Source organism: Hemiscyllium ocellatum, chromosome 28 (assembly GCF_020745735.1).
Source record: "Hemiscyllium ocellatum isolate sHemOce1 chromosome 28, sHemOce1.pat.X.cur, whole genome shotgun sequence".
In the NCBI taxonomy this organism is placed as follows: Eukaryota; Metazoa; Chordata; class Chondrichthyes; order Orectolobiformes; family Hemiscylliidae; genus Hemiscyllium; species Hemiscyllium ocellatum.
The window spans coordinates 29,741,965-29,763,210 of record NC_083428.1 but is presented as its reverse complement, the minus strand read 5'-3'; the positions used below and the strand labels follow the sequence as shown (position 1 = coordinate 29,763,210).

Here is a 21,246-nt window from a genome sequence, read left to right as displayed (position 1 = left end):
CATCCCTCAGACATTGCCTTACCTCGTTCACACTGTGGCCCAGTGAACCCGTACACACACGCACAGCGACTCGGTCCAATGCATCGCCCTCCATTCTGGCAGCCATTCTTACACACAGCTAATGATGGAAAGAAAAGATGTCACCCTTTGGCAATGTGCCCACATCATTGGTTTGAACAAAGACACAATAGCAATTCTTTTCTTAAAGCTATTTAAAATGCAATAAATATGGTTCGGATTAAATATGATATTTAGCGGAAACAAATGTAGCCGTTACAGATTCCCAGCTCAAGTCAGTGTGAAATAGTCCTGAAACGTATCCTTCACAAGCCAGATTCTTGTATGAATCATGGCTTCCTGGAAACTTCCAACTTTGTTCAGCAACAGACATGCCAAATAATGTCAAATATGACAGACAGATTGTCAGGGAGATAAGTTAAAGTATGTCTTCAAATGCCTTCCATATGGATTACATCAATGGTTAATGATACAGACCTGCCACTAGGGATATCACAGTCACTAGAATGTTCACCCCAGGCTTTATTTATATTATTAATCTATTCTTGAAATTATTGGAAATCCTTGTGTTTATTTTGGCAGAAATTCATTTTTTTTGAGTGATGCTAATTGTTTTATATGACAGGTAATGGTCAGTGTGACTACTAAATATTGAAGCCAGTAATCAAGGATAACCACTAGCCTAGATAGTTGAACTTACAAATTTATTGTATGAACAAAGACTGCCACAACTCTTCTACTGGACATTGATGTAAAACAGGCATTCAGTGCAGAAAGAACAATAAGTCTGCAATCAACCCACTGAACATTTAACAGTACAAGAGGTGGTCTTGTATCACTGCTGTACAGTTATAATCTCGCATGATTAGCAACAGACTGATGCTGTTTCCTAAATAGTTTTACTCAATGAATGCACTGAAATTACATGCAGCTCGGGAGTGGAAAACATTTGCCCTGATTAACATCTCTCACAGCCCTCAGCCCTCTGTGCTCTGAGATCCAAGGTAAAGTCTATTTGTAGTTGTGTGCAGTTGATACTCACGTTGCCCACAGTGCGTCCCAGTGTATCCTTTCTGGCAAATACAGCTGTCATCTGAGCAAGAGCCACCATTCATACATCTGACATTGCACTGCTGGACTGCAAGGAGAACAAAGCAGGTCAGCTGTCTGCACCTACAACATCACAAACTCAACTCTGTCTTCTTCACTTATGGTTTGGCTGCAGCTGCACTTAGATGTGGTTCAAAGGCTGTGCTATCAACATATACAGTAAGGCCGAAAACCCCATTCCCTTTATTATAGGCTGTTCTTATACAGAGGACGGCACAGTGGCACAGTGGTTAGCACTGCTGCCTCACAGCGCCTGAGACCCGGGTTCTATTCCCGACTCAGGCGACTGACTGTGTGGAGTTTGCACGTTCTCCCCGTGTCTGCGTGGGTTTCCTCCGGGTGCTCCGGTTTCCTCCCACAGTCCAAAGATGTGTGGATCAGGTGAATTGGCCATGCTAAATTGCCCGTAGTGTTAGGTAAGGGGTAAATGTAGGGGTATGGGTGGGTGGCGGGTCGGTGTGGACTTGTTGGGCCAAAGGGCCTGTTTCCACACTGTAAGTAATCTAAGGACAGGCTTAAATAAATGCTCAGCTCCTGACTCTGATTTCTCACTCTATATCTGACTGTGTGCCATCCATTCTTCAAAGTGATTCCCCTGGAAATTGATTTTCTACAATTGTAATTGAGATGCATTTATTTTAAAAAGGGTTTTATTAGAAGTACAGAAAAGTATTATTTTAGGTGGTTTAATATTGCATGGAACAGAAGAAGATTACTTTTGCTCGAAATAACTTTAAGCCAACCCATTTAAGAGGGAGATCACTCCTTTGTCCTTGTTCATATGGTTTTCCAATTTGAATTAGCTTCTGGGTGGGAACGGGGCTGAAAGGAGATCCTCAGTGTTGCAGAAAGAAAGGTGAAGGTCATTCACCTGAGTTACAAAATTCACAACCAACCGTGGTACTCCTGGATCAGTTTGTTTCTGCACCCTTTGTGCTTTTGATTAGAGTGTAGCAGAAACTTTCATCTCTAACTCTGGCCAAAATGCAGAGCGGCCCATCTAACAGAGAAGCATGGGATATTAGTATCATTTCCCCGTTTTTTTTTAGATTAGATTAGACTTACAGTGTGGAAACAGGCCCTTCGGCCCAACAAGTCCACACTGACCCGCCGAAGCGCAACCCACCCATACCCCTACATTTACCCCTTACCTAACACTACGGGCAATTTAGCATGGCCAATTCACCTGACCCGCACATCTTTGGACAGTGGGAGGAAACCGGAGCACCCGGAGGAAACCCACGCAGACACGGGGAGAATGTGCAAACTCCACACAGTCAGTCGCCTGAGTCGGGAATTGAACCCGGGTCTCAGGCGCTGTGAGGCAGCAGTGCTAACCACTGTGCCACCGTGCCGCCCACAATTTGTTTCAAATTAACCTAATAACAGTTGTGAATGTTCCATAACTGGCACATTATCTGCCCCATGCAGTCCTTCTCACCATATTCTCCCAGGTGACACTGAGCACATTAAAGATCAAAGACAGGAGCTCAAACTGCTGTCTCCTCCAATTTGGGAGATGACAGCAAGAGAAAGGGAATAGAAATCAATTTAAACAAGGCAAGATAAAGTTAATGGTGCTGGGCTTGGATCCTGCTTTGACTTGACCATTCAAAACTACTCATTGACATTGGCAACAATGAGCTGTCTGCTTTCTCAACCAGCTCACACCTTTGCATAAATTTCTTGGAATTCTTATTTCAAAGGTTAAGGGAGAACATGTGGAACCTGATGATGGACGGATGGGGAAGGGGGTGGGTGGAAATTTGTAGCAAGCAGATGGACGAAACATTAGCATATTTGTAATTCCTTGTGAGCGTAGTATGGCTGCCAGCTGTGATAACAGAAGAGAGAAGCGGCCTCAAATCATTTAGACATGTAACAATATGACCATTGCCCTCCCTCTATAGGAGAATGTTACTGGATATGTTTCATTTTCCAGACCCAATAACGAGCAAAGATTCAATTGGTAAACAGTCTCATCGAGTGCTGAGCCATTCTGTCACTGCAAAATCTTACAAAATTGTCAAAAATATTTACCTGTGTTTTGTTTATTTTTTTGTGTAAAATTCGAAGCCACCAGATCACCACACTAACAAAAGGGGAACCATTTGCAAATGTATTTTACCTTTTTTTTTCATGTTCCAGCTATTTCAAAATAACTAAGATTTATCTGCCCCAATCTTTTACAGTCTTGGTGGAAACTGAATGAAATGCCGAACAATGATCTGTAGTTTCCCCAAATATTCTCTTGATCTTCTGATGAAGACCAAAACTACACCAAAGTTGCATAGCAATTTTGCCCCAAAATGTATTATTCCCAGACATGCAAGGATTTTAATCACACTTTATCATGTTTGAAATATTAACTAAACATTATATCTAAATGACCAAAACAAATGACTTATTAATTGAGGAACAGGAAATTTTGCTGCAGAAAAGGGCTTTCAAATAAGAGACCTTCTCAATGAATTAATGTGTCTTGCCCTTGGCTCTCAACTTTGTCCTGTTCTGATTTCCACAATTACTGAGGTTTTCCTAATGGGGCTATGAAAGGCATGGTATAGATGTCAGACCGCAGTCATGAAACATGCAACACTCATGTTTACAGTGTAAAATAATATTCAAAGTGACCTCCAAATGGCGAGCTTGCTTACAAATGTGTTTACAATTTCAAATAGACCTGTATCAATTGTGGTTCAGTGGGGACCTCTGAAACAAAGACGTTGAGAGACACTTGAGCACAGAAGTCGAAGATGCAATGCCAGCTCATGACTAAGTGAGTGCTACATCTTCTTTTGGATGTGAAGGAAGTAAAGTGGGCTTCTGTCTGCCTTCACACATGGTCTTAAAAGATTGCAAGGCACTGTTCTGAAGAAGACAGAAGATTTTTCCCTGGCGCTCTGCCGAATATTTCTCAAACAATATCACTGAAATGGTTGAGCCAGTCATAATCCCTAGTTTGTTTGCTGAACCGTGGGCTGTCCTGATTCTTATACTACAACAGTGTCTACATTACATCACTTCAAATATACTTCACTGGCTGAAAAACACTTTCAAACATCCTGAGGTTCTCAAAACACAAACTACATGGACACTTTCTTTCATCCTGTGAAATACAATCTCTCAAAATGGCTTTCAAATGTCATCCCCAGGAACAACCATCTTAGCCTACGTACTCACTCCACCATTGCTGTTGTAACCTCCTGTTCCCTCTGCGATTCCTCACTTCCAGCCACTTTCTCCTCTCACTTCCCATGCAGCCTCTTTCTCCCCCACCCCAACCACTCCCCAACCTTATAGTCACCTATTCCCATATCCCAATTCTCCACTCACTCCAGTTTCCTTCCCTCCTCCAGAATTCCAGCCTGCTTCTCCCTCCCTAAACTCTCTAGTAGCCTCCACTGCCCTTTGGGCCCTTCTGGCTGACATTCCGAACACAAATCCAGCAGACAGAATTCCCAGATCCAGTAAAAAGCCCTTCCAGCTTTAGTTGACGGACACTCCACCGAAAGCTCCTCCTCCCATCCCTAGCCAAAGGCAGCTCTTGGTGTCCCATCCTGACTAGCTCTCAACCCCCTGTTTCTGGCCTTTGGTCCCTAAGGCCTGCATCTTTGCTGCCAGTCATGGCTGTTGGCCCTTGGTCTCAGCTCTCAGCCTCCCATTCCACCAGCGATTCCTCTGGCAACTCCCCCAGTGACTCCCCTGGCGATTAGCCTGGGGATTCCCCCAATGACTTCCCCAGCAACTCCCCTGGCAACTCCACCAACGATTCCCCCGGCAACTCCCCGACGATAAATTGCTCACTGCTCCTCTTCACTGGTGAACCTATCAGCAGCAAGCATGGGAGAGAACCTGACCATGATTGGAGGAGCCGTTCCTCCAATTGGCTTCGAAAAAAAAGACACTGAGAACCAGGAGGAAAACTAGTTTCTCCAAACTTGACTGACAGAGAAATTTAATTCTAAGGCTCTAGAGCTTAGATATGGCATATGATAACGAGGAAGGGGAGTTATCTATTAAACGAGCAAGTTTTTATCTTTCCCCTGCCATTATCTAGAAAGTGAAACTTATCTTGTGAGGGATCGTTACCTGCCCTATAAATCTTTGATATATACATGTCAATGTAAGACTAAACAGAAAAAACAATCCAGAAAATAGGATAAGAAACTAAAATAAAGCAAAGAACTGCAGATTCTTAAACAAAAACTGAAATTGTTGGAGGAATTCAGCAGGTCTCGCAGCGCCTCTGGACCGGCAACAGAAAAGGGTCACTGGACTTGGAACATTGACTCTACTTCCTCTGCTTGGATGCTACCAGACTTGCTGAGTTTCTCTAGATATTTGTTTAGGATAAAAAACTAGGAGATTTTATGGGCTGATCGACAAGTGGAGTCATCAATCCTAAATTACCAAATCCAGGCTTTTATATCCTGGCACCTAAAAAAAGCAGCCAGTCACCTGACAACATTCCGTATAATATCCAAATACATTCTGTGGAAAATTGAAATTGAGTCTGGTTCCTGGAAAGGTGAAGTCAGGGACAACCCAATTTGTTACTGGCACAAAATTTTTGATGTAGCAATCCGCTATTACTCATACATTCTGCTCCAACACAGCCTGTCCATGCAAAGATACCTATAAGAGAGATAAATGGGAGGGGGTGGGGTTGGAGGGAAGTTAGCTGAGAGTGTGATAGGTAGCTGAAAGTGTGGGAGAAGATACTGATAACCCAATCACTGCTTACCAATGAGAGAATCGCTTGTCATCATACCTAAAGCTGCAAGGATTGGTAGGATCTACCATCAGGTCTTGTTCCTGAGTTTCTATGCACCTAGACTTTGTTATATTAATACTCCTGAGTTAATGCTCCCAATTTTAATTTCTACTTTAGCTGAGCTGTTGTGCTATTATTAATTAGGGGGACAGGCTTAGTCATTGGCTATGTCCCTCTCAGTTAAAATTGAACCTGGAATAAAAAGATGAAATATTCCCCCATCTGTTGGATGTAACATTGCAATACATGTTGAGGTTCAATAGGTGATGTGAGGAAGCTTGACTTTGCATTATTTCATGTTGTGCCTGGCTTGAGAATGTTCATTGGGCCAACTTGGATACAGTTGTACCCTGCATCTAACTTGCATTGCATGTGATATGATAGTGTTTGATAGGCCAATGTAGAGATTTCATTATTCTATATCTAACCATTAAATTGATTAGATGAAGGGCTTTGGTGCCTGCATGTTATCGCATTGTCCATACAGTCAATGTTATGCCACTTACTTGAACCAGATCCACAACCTGGGGAGAGTTGCCCGTTGGCACAGGTGCACATGTTTGGTCTGGAGCAGAATCCATCGCCACACGTGTTCCGACAAATTGCTAAATAATTACAGAAGGAAACACACTTTAAAAACTGTTGATTTAATGTAAAGCAAACAAAGATATATAATGATATGGCTATCATTAGGTCACCTTTAACTTGGTTGAAACCAAGACTCATTCATGTCAATTGTGGATATGTTGATGGTTGGTAACACCATGATAAATATACTATGACCCTACACTGCTATGTCTGCAGTGATATTGTGCTGTTATGCAGTGAGTGACAGTCTTTCCCAGTTTGAAACAGTTTAACATGGTCAAGAATTGGCTTTCTATGTCCTTGTCACAAGAATCCTTCACTTTCAACTGACTGTCAACACCCGTTTCTTTTCCTGGTTAAAGCTTATCAACTCCTAAAAATTGCAGTTCACCTCAAATGAGAGAAGATGGAAATAAAATTATTCAGAGCTGAAAATGTGTTGCTGGAAAAGCTCAGCAGGTCAGGCAGCATCCAAGGAGCAGATTCCTGAAGAAGGGCTCATGCCCGAAACGTCGACTCTCCTGCTCCTTGGATGCTGCCTGACCTGCTGCGCTTTTCCAGCAACACATTTTCAGCTCTGATCTCCCGCATCTGCAGTCCTCACTTTCTCCTATAAAATTATTCAGAACAAGTACAATCGGTCCAGTTGGATTGACAAGAGAAACAATCTAAATGGAAGAGGGAAAAGAGAGGAGGAATGGAGAAGCAACAGTAAATATTTTTATTTTCATTTTAAGTGACTAAGTTTGTGGGTTAATGATGAGAATATCTGAAATCTAAGAAGCTATCTGATGACAAGAGTAACATCTGGCTCTGTCAGGTTGTGTGAAATGGAATTTTATTTTAAACATTCGCTGGCCAAGGACTCGTTTAGATTCATAGCTCAGTCAAGTTGATCAATTGACTGGCTGCATTCACATCACTCCCACCTTCAATAGTTAATTAGTAATTTATGTTTCGATTTTTAATATTTCTGAAACTATTAAACAAGAACATTCACAGGATGTAAGTGAAACATGATAATCGTTCAAGTTACTGAAACTTTCTTCACAGGTCGCTGGCAGCGTTCAGGACATTTATCTTCAATTCCCGGAGTTTCCAGGACAATCCTGGAGGCTTGGCAACTCAACAGGACAGTCCAAGAGCCAATGTCAGCTGCAAAACTGAGACTAGGTGGAAAAATTCTGGGTTATTTTTGGAATATGGCCGTCAATCACTGCATCAGCAACTCAGTCTCAAACCAACTCCAAAAATGGTCTACACTGTGATAGACTGGAATTAGCTTTGAAGAGAAAAAGCACATAACCCAAAGAGGCCCAGATTAAAATATGTTTCCCCAGTGGATAGTGCTGGCAATACTTACGCACAATACATTGGTTGCCACCAGGCAATGTTTTCCATCCAGGACAACAGTAGGAATGAAATCGAGATCCACAAACATTTGGCCTGAAAGGAAATGAGAGCTATCAGTTACAGAGCTTCCTGTAACCTTGATGATCCCTGTAGTGTTAGCTCAACTCAAACTTACAGTTAATAGTGGAGCAGACATTTAGACTAGGCTGATTGCAGTTACTCCTTCCAATCACCATCTATATGAACGCTGCTTGCTATGGTTATAATATCGTAATATGAAAGTGATGGAAAAAGTTCTGCCCTGCAAATTGCAGTTTGGTCCCTTTTATACCAAACTATTTGAAAGGTTCATTTCAAGTATTTCTTCATACATGGAAAATACTGTTGGATAACTGTATAAGATTATGAAAATGTGCAAAATTGCAGTAAGATCACAATTCAATTCAAGAATAAATATACTCAAATCATGGTAGCCATAGTTTAAAAAACTTTTGTTTTCCATTTTGAATGTAAATGCCAGCTCCTTGCTGGAGACTTGCCTGTTCTGGTCTGCATTCACGTAGAAAATATTCTTTGGTCAATAAATGATGTATCTGGGCAATTCATTGCCTCTCATTTAGACATCTCATCCTCAAATGCTTTGAGAATAAGGGAACTCAAATATGAGCTAACACATAGAGTCATAGAGATGTACAGCATGGAAACAAACCCTTCGGTCCAACCTGTCCATGTCGACCAGGTATCCCAACCCAATCTAGTCCCACCTGCCAGCACCCGGCCCACATCCCTCCAAACCCTTCCTATTCATATACCCATCCAAACACCTCTTAAATGGTGCAATTGTACCAGCCTCCACCACTTCCTCTGGCTGCACATTCCATACCCGTACCACTCTCTGTGTGAAAAAGTTGCCCCATAGGTCTCTTTTATATCTTTCCCCTCTCGCCCTAAACCTATGCCCTCCAGTTCTGGACTTGAGAATTCCTATTGATAGGAACAATACAATGTGTTTAACACTGAAGTCCAATTGCCAATGTTATAATGGACCTTAGTGGCTCTCTTTCTGATCTGGCATTCTACACTAAGCAGAAGATAAAATTACGATACCCCATAAAGAGAATCTTGCAGTTACTTCAGGAACACACTGTCACTACAGTCAAAGTGATATTGGCACAACATTCAATTATGTGCATGGATAATTCCCTCTATTGCTATTAGAAGCTTCCTTTTAGGTGATATAATCTAATTGGAATGGTGAACTGTCTCATTTCTCTGTTCCACTCCTCCACTAGTCACAACCAAGTCTGTATTTAAAAAGGTAGTATTGGCAATAGTTTGGCTGTATCTATCTGACTGTATATGGCTCAGTATAAGAAACGAGTCAGCCAGGTTCTTTAAATAACAAGAACTAGATTATTGCAAACAGTACTCACTTCAGCTTGATGCAAAGATTATTAACAAGCTTTTTAAACTGTGCAGATATTTACATTTACCCCCCCACTCCCCCCCCCCCTCCACACACACGTATAATCTTATTATTGCAGAGTATTATCTTAAAAGTACACTCTCCCATTGACAGTTAAAGTCAAGAAAATGAATGATTTGCAGATTGTCCCAAATGTTGGTCTGCAGCCGAAATCACTTAGTGCACAAACTGAAGGCATTTGGACTTCTTCCTGGATCAGTTATATCTGGTTGGATTTGCGTTTTTTTGGAGGCAGTAGTAGTAGAATCTGAATTCTCCTTTAAAACCCTCTGCTTACGGTGATAAAGGACAGCAGAGGGTTTTCAACTCACACTTTGGTGTTCGTGAAAAAAAAGAGAAGACAAAAGTTGTTGCTCCAATTACAAGTTATTTCAGGCTGCGTCCAAATCCAACACTACTTCAACCACAAACGGAGTCATGTGAACTCTCTCAGTATTTTGCAGATTTGGTGACTCCATCCAGGCAACTTGTCCCTTGCAAATGCAACATTATTGCTGCTGTGGCCAATCTCATCGTTTGTAAAGTTTTCTAAAACATTCTGTATAATATGTATATAATATATAAACGGTCAATGATAATATAAATAAATATCTTGGATAACACATCTTCAGGGTCTGTTTCCATGCTGTACATCTCTATGACTCTATAACTCTATGAGTTGAAGTAACTTTTCCCAAAATCTGCACTTAGTTGGTTCAGGTCAATAAAGAATCTAAGTTATCAATAGACAACTGGAGCCAAGAACTGATGGTCTGTAAGAGTCATAGAGATGTACAGCATGGAAACAGACCCTTCGGTCCAACCTGTCCATGCTGACCAGATATCCCAACCCAATCTAGTCCCACCTGCCAGCACCCTGCCCATATCCCTTTAAACTCTTCCTATTCATATACCCATCCAAATGCCTCTTAAATGGTGCAATTGTACCAGCCTCCACCACACCCTCTGGCAGCTGATTCCATACACATGCCACCCTCTGTGTGAAACAATTGCCCCTTAGGTCTCTTTTATATCTTTCCCCTCTCACCCTAAACCTATGCCCTCTAGTTCTGGACTCCCCCACCCCAGGGAAACGACTTTGTCTATTTATCCGATCCATGCCCCTCATAATTTTATAAACCTCTATAAGGTCACCCCTCAGCCTCCGACGATCCAGGGAAAACAGCCCCAGTCTGTTCAGCCTCTCCCCATAGCTCAATTCCTCCAACCCTGGCAACATCCTTGTAAATCTTTTCTGAACCCTTTCAAGTTTCACAACATCTTTCCGATAGGAAGGAGACCAGAATTGCACATAATATTCCAACAGTGGCCTAACCAATGTCCTGTACAGCCGCAACATGACCTCCCAACTCCTGTACTCTTTCGAGGAGCTATGAACCTGCACTCCAAGGTCTCTTTGTTCAGCAACACTCCCTAGCACCTTACCATTAAGTGTATAAGTCCTGCTAAGATTTGCTTTCCCAAAATGCAGCACCTCATATTTATCTGAATTAAACCCCATCTGCCACCTCTCAGCCCATTGGCCCACCTGGTCAAGATCCTGTTGTAATCTGAGGTAACCCTCTTCGCTGTCCACTACACCTCGAATTTTGGTGTCATCTGCAAACTTACTAACTTTACCTCTTATTCTCACATCCAAATCATTTATGTAAATGACAAAAAGTAGAGGACCCAGCACCGATCCTTGTGGCACTCCACTGGTCACAGGCCTCCAGTCTGAACAACAACCCTCCACCACCACCCTCTGTCTTCTATCTTTGAGCCAGTTCTGTATCCAAATGGCTCATTCTCCCTGTATTCCATGAGATCTAACCTTGCTAATCAGTCTCCCATGGGGAACCTTGTCGAACGCCTTACTGAAGTCCATATAGATCACATCTACTGCTCTGCCCTCATCAATCTTCTTTGTTACTTCTTCAAAAAACTCAATCAAGTTTGTGATACATGATTTCCCACGCACAAAGCCATGTTGACTATCCCTAATCAGTCCTTGCCTTTCCAAATACATGTACATCCTGTCCCTCAGGATTCCCTCAACAACTTGCCCACCAGAATTTAACAACTTCAGTGAGATCTGTTATATTAAATTTTACATGTAAATAGTTCAAACAAAAATTAGATTAGATTACTTACATTGTGGAAACAGGCCCTTCGGCCCAACAAGTCCACACCGACCCGCCGAAGCACAACCCACCCATACATTTACCCCGTCACCTAACACTACGGGCAATTTAGCATGGCCAATTCACCTGACCTGCACATCTTTGGACTGTGGGAGGAAACCGGAGCACCCGGAGGAAACCCACGCAGGCACAGGGAGAATGTGCAAACTCCACACAGTCAGTCGTCTGAGGAAGGAATTGAACCCGGGTCTCTGGCGCTGTGAGGCAGCAGTACAATGGTGAAAATTTCCTCTCATGTGACTTAACAAATAATGCAAATGAAATATTCAGCCCATGCTGTGATTATGAATGTGCTAGTGTTCAATAGAGAGACAGTAAGGCAGATTCTCTTCCAGGAGGACATGAGGTTGATGGGAAATGTATTTCAGGGTTGGTTTAAACAGTTTCACGTATTTCATATGTCTGCATATAACAGTGGATCACGGGCAATACTTACAGAAGGACACATACTTGGCATTACCCCTTCGCTTTCCATTATGCAAACACTGGGAATAAGTAGAACTGAGTTGATACGAATATCAGAGTTGGATTAAAGTAATAAGGCTATTTTATCATAGCGTCACATCCACACTTGCCAACTTTTGTTTGTGCTTCTTAATGAATTCCTGGCTTGATGTGCTCACTACAGTTTCCATTGCACCATCAGTTACTAGGCTCTGTGTTCTGGAGTACCATCCCTGAACCTCCTCTACTTCTTTTATGATGCTTTTTAAAACATTCTGCTCTGACCAAACTTCTGGCGACCTGTCCTATTATGATTTGGTTTTCCATTTTCTTGCTGTAGACTCCCCTCCCCGGATAATTCTCCCATGAAGCAACTTGGGATGTCTTACTATATTAAAGGCACTACATAGGCATAAGTTGTAGTTGTTGTTGCTCCTGAGGAACTGATTTGTCCCAACATCAGTTTAAAACTCAGTCACCTCCAGATAAAGATCCCAAAAGGAAATCCCAATCTTCCGCCCCAAACTCTTTATACTGATGCCCATTGGATCTGACTGCTTTATAAGCAAATCATTCCAATATAAACTCCAGATCCAAAGATAGCATGTTCTCTAATCAACTATTTTAACAAAAGCCCACTGCTCTAAATCCATTTTAATAGTTGAACTATGATTAGATAAAATAGACAGTCTTATTATCTCTTAATATTCAAATGAGAACGTTGAAAGCCGAAGTGGAGAAGGGTTCCATGTGAGCAGCAGTTGAACATGGGTCAGTCGGTCCTAAGAGATAGGTGACTGCCGTTCTGAAGGGATGGGCGATGGCCGCCATTGCCCTCAGCCGTGCAACACAAACTCCCAGCTCGGCGAACAGAACCACAACAAGGACAGTCTTATTACTGTATGGTTTTATTCAGCTTGAATTACTAACTGATGACTGATTAAAGAAGATAAATTAATCAGTGCCCATTATTCTGCAACAGGAACAGGATAGGAATTAAAGGTTCGGGAGCATTTATCCATCAAGATATCAGTTGCCTGAGAATGGCTAAGAACTGCACAGCAGGATATCCACATAATTAGAAAGATAAGATGAACCGAATCAAGTAGTAATTAAGTGGCATCAAGTTGAGTTGTAAAAGACTAAATTGTATGAAAAAAAACTGAAGTAAGGAATGTTAAATTCCTGAAAAATAATTATTTTCAGTCGAAGAGAGTATGTTCAGTGTTAATTTTGGGACATTGTAAGGGCAAGAGAAGAGGAAGCTACAGTGAGATGTAATTCCTGAGTTTAGGATGAGTTAGACAGGTGAGTTCTAATACAGACTAATCACCGCTTTGTCAATCACCGATTACAGTGTGATACCCTCTGAATAAATTAGTATAATCACTAATCTCACACGGACAGGACAGAGGTAAACACGGGCCTTAAATGCAGCTGACAACTGACAGCTCTACACCCATTCTAAGTTAATTTCTCCAAGAATAACGTGCTTTTGAGGGTTTATAGACATTGGTGGCCAAACAGGATTACTGTTAAACTAAGATTTCGTTGATTAGGATTTGGTCCCAAGGTAATTGAAAAATGCTGAAAGCATGTTTGAATATCCGGACTTTGTTCCTGAAGTAAATCTCAGAGGCGAAACCAGCGACATGTTAAGGTAGACTATTAGTTGTTTTACTGTGTAAACACACTTGTTCTGTGCTTTGTGTGACAGGAGAAGCATTGAGGAATTTTGATGATTTATTGCCGAACTGGAGGCAAAGAACTTTGACTCCATTGATGTTTAAGGGCCCTAAAGCTGAAGATTAGAAAATATAATTGGGTACCAATGAAACATAAATGCCTAATCATCTGGTTTCATTTGGGTTAAGGGCTCAAGATCAAGAGGACAATAATTCACTTAAGGTCTTGCTCCTGCTCTGGCTCCTCATGTCTATCTATCACACCTGTAATAGCAGAGAATCATTGAATCATAGAATCCCGACAGTGCAGAGGCAGGCCATTCAGCCCTTCAAGACCACACCAACCCTCTGATGCGTATCCCACCCATACCAGTACTCCTAATTTATCCCTGTAATCCCACATTAATCATGGTTAACCCATCTAGCCTGCACATTCCTAGACGCTATGGGGCAATTTAGGATGGCCAATCTCACCTAAGTTACACATCTTTGAACAAGATTGCATTGAGATTGGCATCCCCTCAAATTCCTTCCTCACTACACCCGTGGGATTGTGCTTTCCTAACAGTCAAAGCTTTCTTAACGGTAAATGAAAAGGACAGGATGAATCCAGAACAACAGAAGACTCACACTGTCCCACCTTACAATATCAGACTGAGACCACATTCAAACCCTCTATCCTTCATCTCTTTTCCTGAATCTATACCCCTGTGAACGGGTGCAATTCACAGCGTCCAGACTGTGACTGGGGTACAGTTCTCTGGGCACTGACTGTGACTGGGGTACAGTTCGTTCAGCACTGACTGTGACTGGGGTACAGTTCTCGGGGCATTGACTGTGACCATGCCTACAGTTCACTGTGCGCTGACTGTGACTGGGGTACAGTTCACTGTGCATTGACTGTGACTGGGGTACAGTTTGCTGGGCACTGACTGTGACTGGGGTACAGTTCACTGTGCACTGATTGTGACCGGGTTACAGTGTCGGGGGACTGACTGTGACCATGCCTACAGTTCTCTGTGCACTGACTATGACTGGGGTACAGTTCACTGTGCACTGACTGTGACTGGGGTACAGTTTGCTGGGCACTGACTGTGACCGGTGTACAGTTCCCTGCGCACTGACTGTGACTGGGGTACAGTTCACTGTGCACTGATTGTGACTGGGTTACAGTGTCGGGAGACTGACTGTGACTGGGGTACAGGTCTCTGGGCACTAATTGTGACTGGGTTATAGTTCTCTGGGCACTGACTGTGATTGGGTTATAGTTCTCTGGGCACTGACTGTGACTGGGGAACAGTTCTCAGGGCACTGACTGTGACTGGGGTACAGTTTGCTGGGCACAGACTGTGACTCGGGTATAGTTCTCTGGGCACTGACTGTGATTGGGTTATAGTTCTCTGTGCACTGACTGTGACTGGGGAACAGTTCTCTGGGCACTGACTGTGACTGGGGTACAGTTCTCTGGGTCCTGACGCTGACCAGGGTACATTTCACTGGCTCCTGATTCTGACCAGGGTACAGTTCACTGGGCCATGACTCTGGCCGGGGTACAGTTCACTGGGTCCTGAATCAGAACTGGATAAAGTTCACTGGGTCCTGACTCTGACCAGGTTACAATTCACTGGGTCCGGACTTTGACCAGGGTAAATTTCCCTGGGTCCTGACTCTGACCAGGGTACAGTTCACTGGGCCATGACTCTGGCTGGGGTACACTTCACTGTGTCCTGACTCTGACCGGGGTACATTTCACTGGGTCCTGACTCTGACCGGGGTACAGTTCACTGGGTGCTGAATCTGACCGGGGTACAGTTCACTGGGTGCTGAATCTGACCAGGGTACAGTTCGCTGGATCAAGACTCTGACCAGGGTACAATTCAATGGGTCCTGACTCTGATCAGGGTACGTTTCACTGGGTCCTGACTCTGACCGGGGTACAGTTCACTGGGCCGTGACTCTGACCGGGGTACAGTTCACTGGATCCTGATTCTGACCGGGGTACAGTTCACTGGGTCCGGATTCTGATCAGGGTAACTTTCACTGGGTCCTGGCTCTGATCAGGGTACAGTTCACTGGCTCCTGACTCTGATCGGGGTACAGTTCACTCGGTCCTGCCTCTGATCGGGGTACAGTTCACTGGGCCCTGACTTCGACCAGGGTACAGGTCACTGGGTCATGACTCTGACCGGGGTACAGTTCACTGTGTCCTGAATCTGACCAGGGTACAGTTCACTGGGTCCTGACTCTGACCAGGGTCCATTTCACTGGGCCGTGACTCTGACCAGGGTACAGTTCACTGGGTCCTGAATCTGACCGGGCTACAGTTCACTGGATGCTGAATCTGATCAGGGTAACTTTCACTGGGTACTGACTCTGACCGGGGTACAGTTAACTGGATCCTGAATCTGACCAGGGTACATTTCACTGGGTCCTGACTCTGACCAGGGTATATTTCACTGGGTCCGGACATTGACCGGGGTACAGTTCACTGGGTCCTGACTCTGATCGGAGTTACATTTCACTGGGTCCGGACTTTGACCAGGGTGCAGTTCACTGTCTCCTGACTCTGACCGGGTACATTTTGCTGGGTCCGGACTTTGACCAGGGTTCAGTTCACTGGGTCCTGACTCTGACCAGGGTACATTTCACTGGGTCGTGACTCTGACAAGGGTACAGATCACTGGTTACTGACTCTAATCGGGATACAGATCGCTGGGTATTGACTCTGACCAGGGTACATTTCACTGGGTCCGGACTTTGGCTAGGGTACAGTTCACTGGGTCCTGGCTCTGATCGGGGTACAGTTCATTGGGCCCTGACTCTGACCAGGGTACAGTTCACTGAGTCCTGACTCTGACCAGGGTACAGTTCACTGGGCCGTGACTCTGACTGGGGTACAGTTCACTGGGTCCTGACTCTGACAGGGGAAAAGTTCACTGGGTCCTGTCTCTGAATGGGGTACAGTTCGCTGGGTCCAGACTGAGCAGGGTACATTTCACTGGGTCCTGACTTTGACCAGGGTACATTTCACTGTGTCCTGACTCTGACCGGTGTACAGTTCACTGGCTCCTGACTCTGACCGGGGTACAGTTCGCTGCATCCTGACTCTGACCGGGGAACAATTCACTGTGTCCTGACTCTGACCGGGGTACATTTCACTGGGTCCTGACTCTGATCGGGGTACAGTTCACTGGGTGCTGAATCTGTCCGGGGTACAGTTCGCTGGATCCAGACTCTGACCAGGTTACAGTTCACTGGGTCCTGATTCTGAGCAGAGTAACTTTCACTGGGTACTTACTCTGACTGGGGTACAGTTCACTGGATCCTGAATCTGACCAGGGTACAGTTCACTGGGTCCTGAATCTGACCAGGATACAGTGCACTGGGTCCTGACTCTGATCGGAGTTACATTTCACTGGGTCCGGACTTTGACCAGGGTACAGTTCACTGGCTCCTGACTCTGATCGGGGTATATTTCACTTGCTCCTGACTCTGATCGGAGTACAGTTCACTGGGTCCTGCCTCTGATCGGGGTACAGGTCACTGGGTCCTGACTCTGACCAGGGTACATTTCACTGGGTCATGACTCTGACCGGGGTACAGTTCACTGTGTCCTGAATCTGACCAGGGTACAGTTCACTGGGTCCTGACTCTGGCCGGGTTACAGTTCACTGGGTCCTGACTCTGACCAGGGTCCATTTCACTGGGCCGTGACTCTGACCAGGGTACAGTTCACTGGATCCTGAATCTGACCGGGCTACAGTTCACTGGATCCTGAATCTGACCAGGGTACATTTCACTGGGTCCTGACTCTGACCAGGGTATATTTCACTGGGTCCGGACTTTGACCAGTGTGCAGTTCACTGGGTCCTGACTCTGACAGTGGTACAGCTCACTGGCTCCTGACTCTGATCGGAGTTACATTTCACTGGGTCCTGACTCTGACCTGGGTACAGTTCACTGGCTCCTGACTCTGACCGGAGAACAATTCACTGTGTCCTGACTCTGAGCGGGGTACAGTTCACTGGGTGCTGAATCTGACCGGGGTACAGTTCACTGGGTCCTGACTCTGACCAGGGTCCATTTCACTGGGCCATGACTCTGACCAGGGTACAGTTCACTGGGTCCTGAATCTGACCGGGCTACAGTTCACTGGAGGCTGAATCTGACCAGGGTACATTTCACTGGGTCCTGACTCTGACCAGGGTATATTTCACTGGATCCTTACTTTGACCAGGGTACAGTTCAAGGGGTCCTGACTCTGACCGGGGTACAGTTCACTGGGTCCAGAATCTGACCGGGGTACAGTTCATTGCGTCCTGACTCTGACCAGGGTACAGTTCACTGCATACTGACTCTGACCGGGGTACAGGTCGCTGGATGCTGACTCTGACCGGGGTACAGTTCGCTGGGTCCTGAATGTGACATGGGTACAGTTCATTGATTCCTGACTCTGACTGGGGTACAGTTCACTGGGTCCTGAATTTAACCGGGGTACAGTTCATTGGGGCCTGACTCTGTCCCGGGCACATTTCACTGGGTCCTGACTCTGACCAAGGAACAAATCACTGGGTTCTGACTCTGACCAGGGTACAAAACACTGAGCAATGACTCTGATCGGGGAACAGATCGCTGAGTCCTGACTCTGACCAGGGTACAGTTCAATGGGTCCAGAATCTGACCGGAGTACAGTTTGCTGGGTCCTGAATCTGACAGAGGTACAGTTCATTGCATCCTGAATCTGACCAGTGTAAAGTTCACTGGGTCCTGACTCTGACCGAGGTACAGTTCACTGGGTCCTGACTTCGAACAGGGTACACTTCACTGGGTCCAGCTCTGACCAGGCTACAGTTCACTGTGTCCTGACTCTGACCGGGGTACAGTTTGCTGGGTTCTGAGTCTGACCAGGGTACAGATCACTAGGCCCTGACTCTAACCGGGGTACAGTTCACCGGGTCCTGACTCTGACCAGGGTACAGTTCACTGGATCCTGACTCTGACCGGGGTACAGATAGCTGGATGCTGACTCTGACCAGGGTAGAGTTCACTGGGTCCTGACTCTGACTGGGGTACATTTCGCTGGGTCCTGAATGTGACCGGGTTACGGTTCATTGATTCCTGACTCTGACTGGGGTACAGTTCACTGGGTCCTGAATCTGACCGGAGTACAGTTCACTGGGTCCTGAATCTGACCAGGGTACAGTTCATTGATTCCTGACTCTGACTGGGGTACAGTTCACTGGGTCCTGACTTCGACCGGGGTACAGTTCACTGGGTCCTGACTCTGACAGGGGTACAGTTCATTGCGTCCTGAATCTGACCAGGGTAAAGTTCACTGGCTCCTGACTCTGACCGGGAAAACAGTTCACTGGGTCCAGAATCTGACCGGAGTACAGTTTGCTGGGTCCTATATCAGACAGGGGTACTGTTCATTGCATCCTGAATCTGACCGGGGTAAAGTTCACTGGGTCCGGACTCTGACTGGGTAAACAGTTCACTGGGTCCTGACCCTGAAAGGGGTACAGTTGATTGGGTCCTGACTCTGATCGGGGCACAGTTCACTGGGTCCTGACTCTGACCCGGGCACATTTCACTGGGTCCTGACTCTGACCTGGGTAAACAGTTCACTGGGTCCAGACCGGAAGGGGATGCAGTTCATTGGGCCTTAACTCTGATCGTGGTTCAGTTGACTGGGTCCTGACTCTGACCGGGGTACAGTTCACTGCGTCCAGAATCTGACCGGAGTACACTTTCCTGGGTCCTGAATCTGACAGGGGTACAGTTCATTGCATCCTGAATCTGACCAGGGTAAAGTTCTCAGGGTCCTGACTCTGACCAGGGTAACGTTCACTGGGTCCTGACTCTGACCGGAGTACAGTTTGCTGGGTCCTGAATCTGACAGGGGTACAGTTCATTGTGTCCTGAATCTGACTCGGGTCAATTTCACTGGGTCCTGACTCTGACCGAGTAAACAGTTCACTGGGTCCTGACTCTGAGCCGGGCACATTTCACTGGGTCCTGACTCTGACCTGGGTAAACAGTTCACTGGGTCCGGACCCTGAATGGGGTACAGTTCACTGGGTCCTGATTCTGGATAGGGTACAGGTCACTGGGTCCTGACTCTGACCGGGGTATAGTTCACTGGGTCCTGAATCTGACCGGGTACAGTTCACTGGGTCCTGACTCTGACCCGGGCACTTTTCACTGGGTCCTGACTCTGACCAGGGTACAGATCACTGGGCAATGACTCTGACCAGGGTAGAGATCGCTGGATCCTGACTCTGACCAGGGTACAGTTCAAGGGGTCCTGACTCTGATCGGGGTACAGTTCACTCGGTCCTGATTCTGACTTGGGTACATCACTGGGTCCTGACTCTGACCAGGGTACAGTTCAATGGGTCCTGACTCTGACCAGAGTACAGACCACTGGGCAATGACTCTGACCGGTGTACAGATCGCTGGGTCCTGATTCTGACCAGGGTACAGTTCACTGGATCCGGACTCTGAATGGGGTACAGTTCACTGGGTCCTGACTCTGTTACGGGAACATTTCACTGGGTCCTGACTCTGATCTGGGTACATTCCCTGGCTCCTGACTCTGACCGGGGTACAGTTCATTGATTCCTGACTCTGACTGTGGTACAGTTCACTGGGTCCGGAATCTGACCAGGGTACAGTTCACTGGGTCCTGAACAATTCACTGGGTCCTGACTCTGACCAGGGTACAGATCACTGGACAATGACTCTGACCGGGGTACAGATCGCTTCGTCCTGACTCTGACCAGGGTACAGTTCAATGGGTGCTGACTCTGATCGGGGTACAGTTCACTGGGTCCTGATTCTGAATGGGGCACAGTTCACTGGGTCCTGACTCTGACCCGGGCACATGTCACTGGGTCCTGAATCTGACCGGGTTACAGTTCATTGATTCCTGACTCTGACCGGGGCACATTTCTCTGGGTCCTGACTCTGACCAGGGAACAATTCACTGGGTCCTGACTCTGATCGGGGTACAAATCACTGGGCAATGACTCAGACTGGGGTACAGATCGTTGGGGCCTGACTCTGACCAGGTTACAGTTCAATTTGTCCTGACTCTGACCGGGGTACAGTTCACTGCGTCCAGAATCTGACCGGAGTACACTTTCCTGGGTCCTGAATCTGACAGGGGTACAGTTCATTGCATCCTGAATCTGACCAGGGTAAAGTTCACTGGGTCCTGACTCAGACCGGGTAAACAGTTCACTGGGTCCTGACTCTGACCCGGGCACATCTCTGACCTGGGTACAGTTCATTGGGTCCTGACTCTGACCAGGGAACAATTCACTGGGTCCTGACTCTGACCAGGGTACAGATCACTGGGCAATGACTCTGACCAGGGTACAGATCGCTGGGTCGTGACTCTGACCAGGGCACAGTTCAATGGGTTGAGTCTGACCGGGGTACAGTTTGCTGGGTCCTGAATCTGACAGGGGTACAGTTCATTGCGACCTGAATCTGACCAGGGTAAAGTTCACTGGGTCCTGACTCTGACTGGGGTACAGTTCACTGGGTCCTGAATCTGACCAGGGTAAAGTTCACTGGGTCCATATTTGTCCGGGT

General features: G+C 45.7%; 1 protein-coding gene across 1 annotated transcript in view; it reads right to left on the bottom strand.

Annotated features, from left to right (window-relative positions):
• fbn2b (fibrillin 2b) overlaps positions 1 to 21,246 on the bottom strand; it is a 374,963-nt gene that overhangs the window by 208,984 nt on the left and 144,733 nt on the right. Inside the window, exons 2-5 of the mRNA XM_060846046.1 lie at positions 7,857 to 7,939; positions 6,412 to 6,510; positions 1,061 to 1,156; positions 23 to 118 (exon numbers count right to left, since the gene is read on the bottom strand). Coding sequence (XP_060702029.1) covers positions 23 to 118; positions 1,061 to 1,156; positions 6,412 to 6,510; positions 7,857 to 7,939 — 374 coding nt within the window. The remainder of the gene's footprint in view (positions 1 to 22; positions 119 to 1,060; positions 1,157 to 6,411; positions 6,511 to 7,856; positions 7,940 to 21,246) is intronic.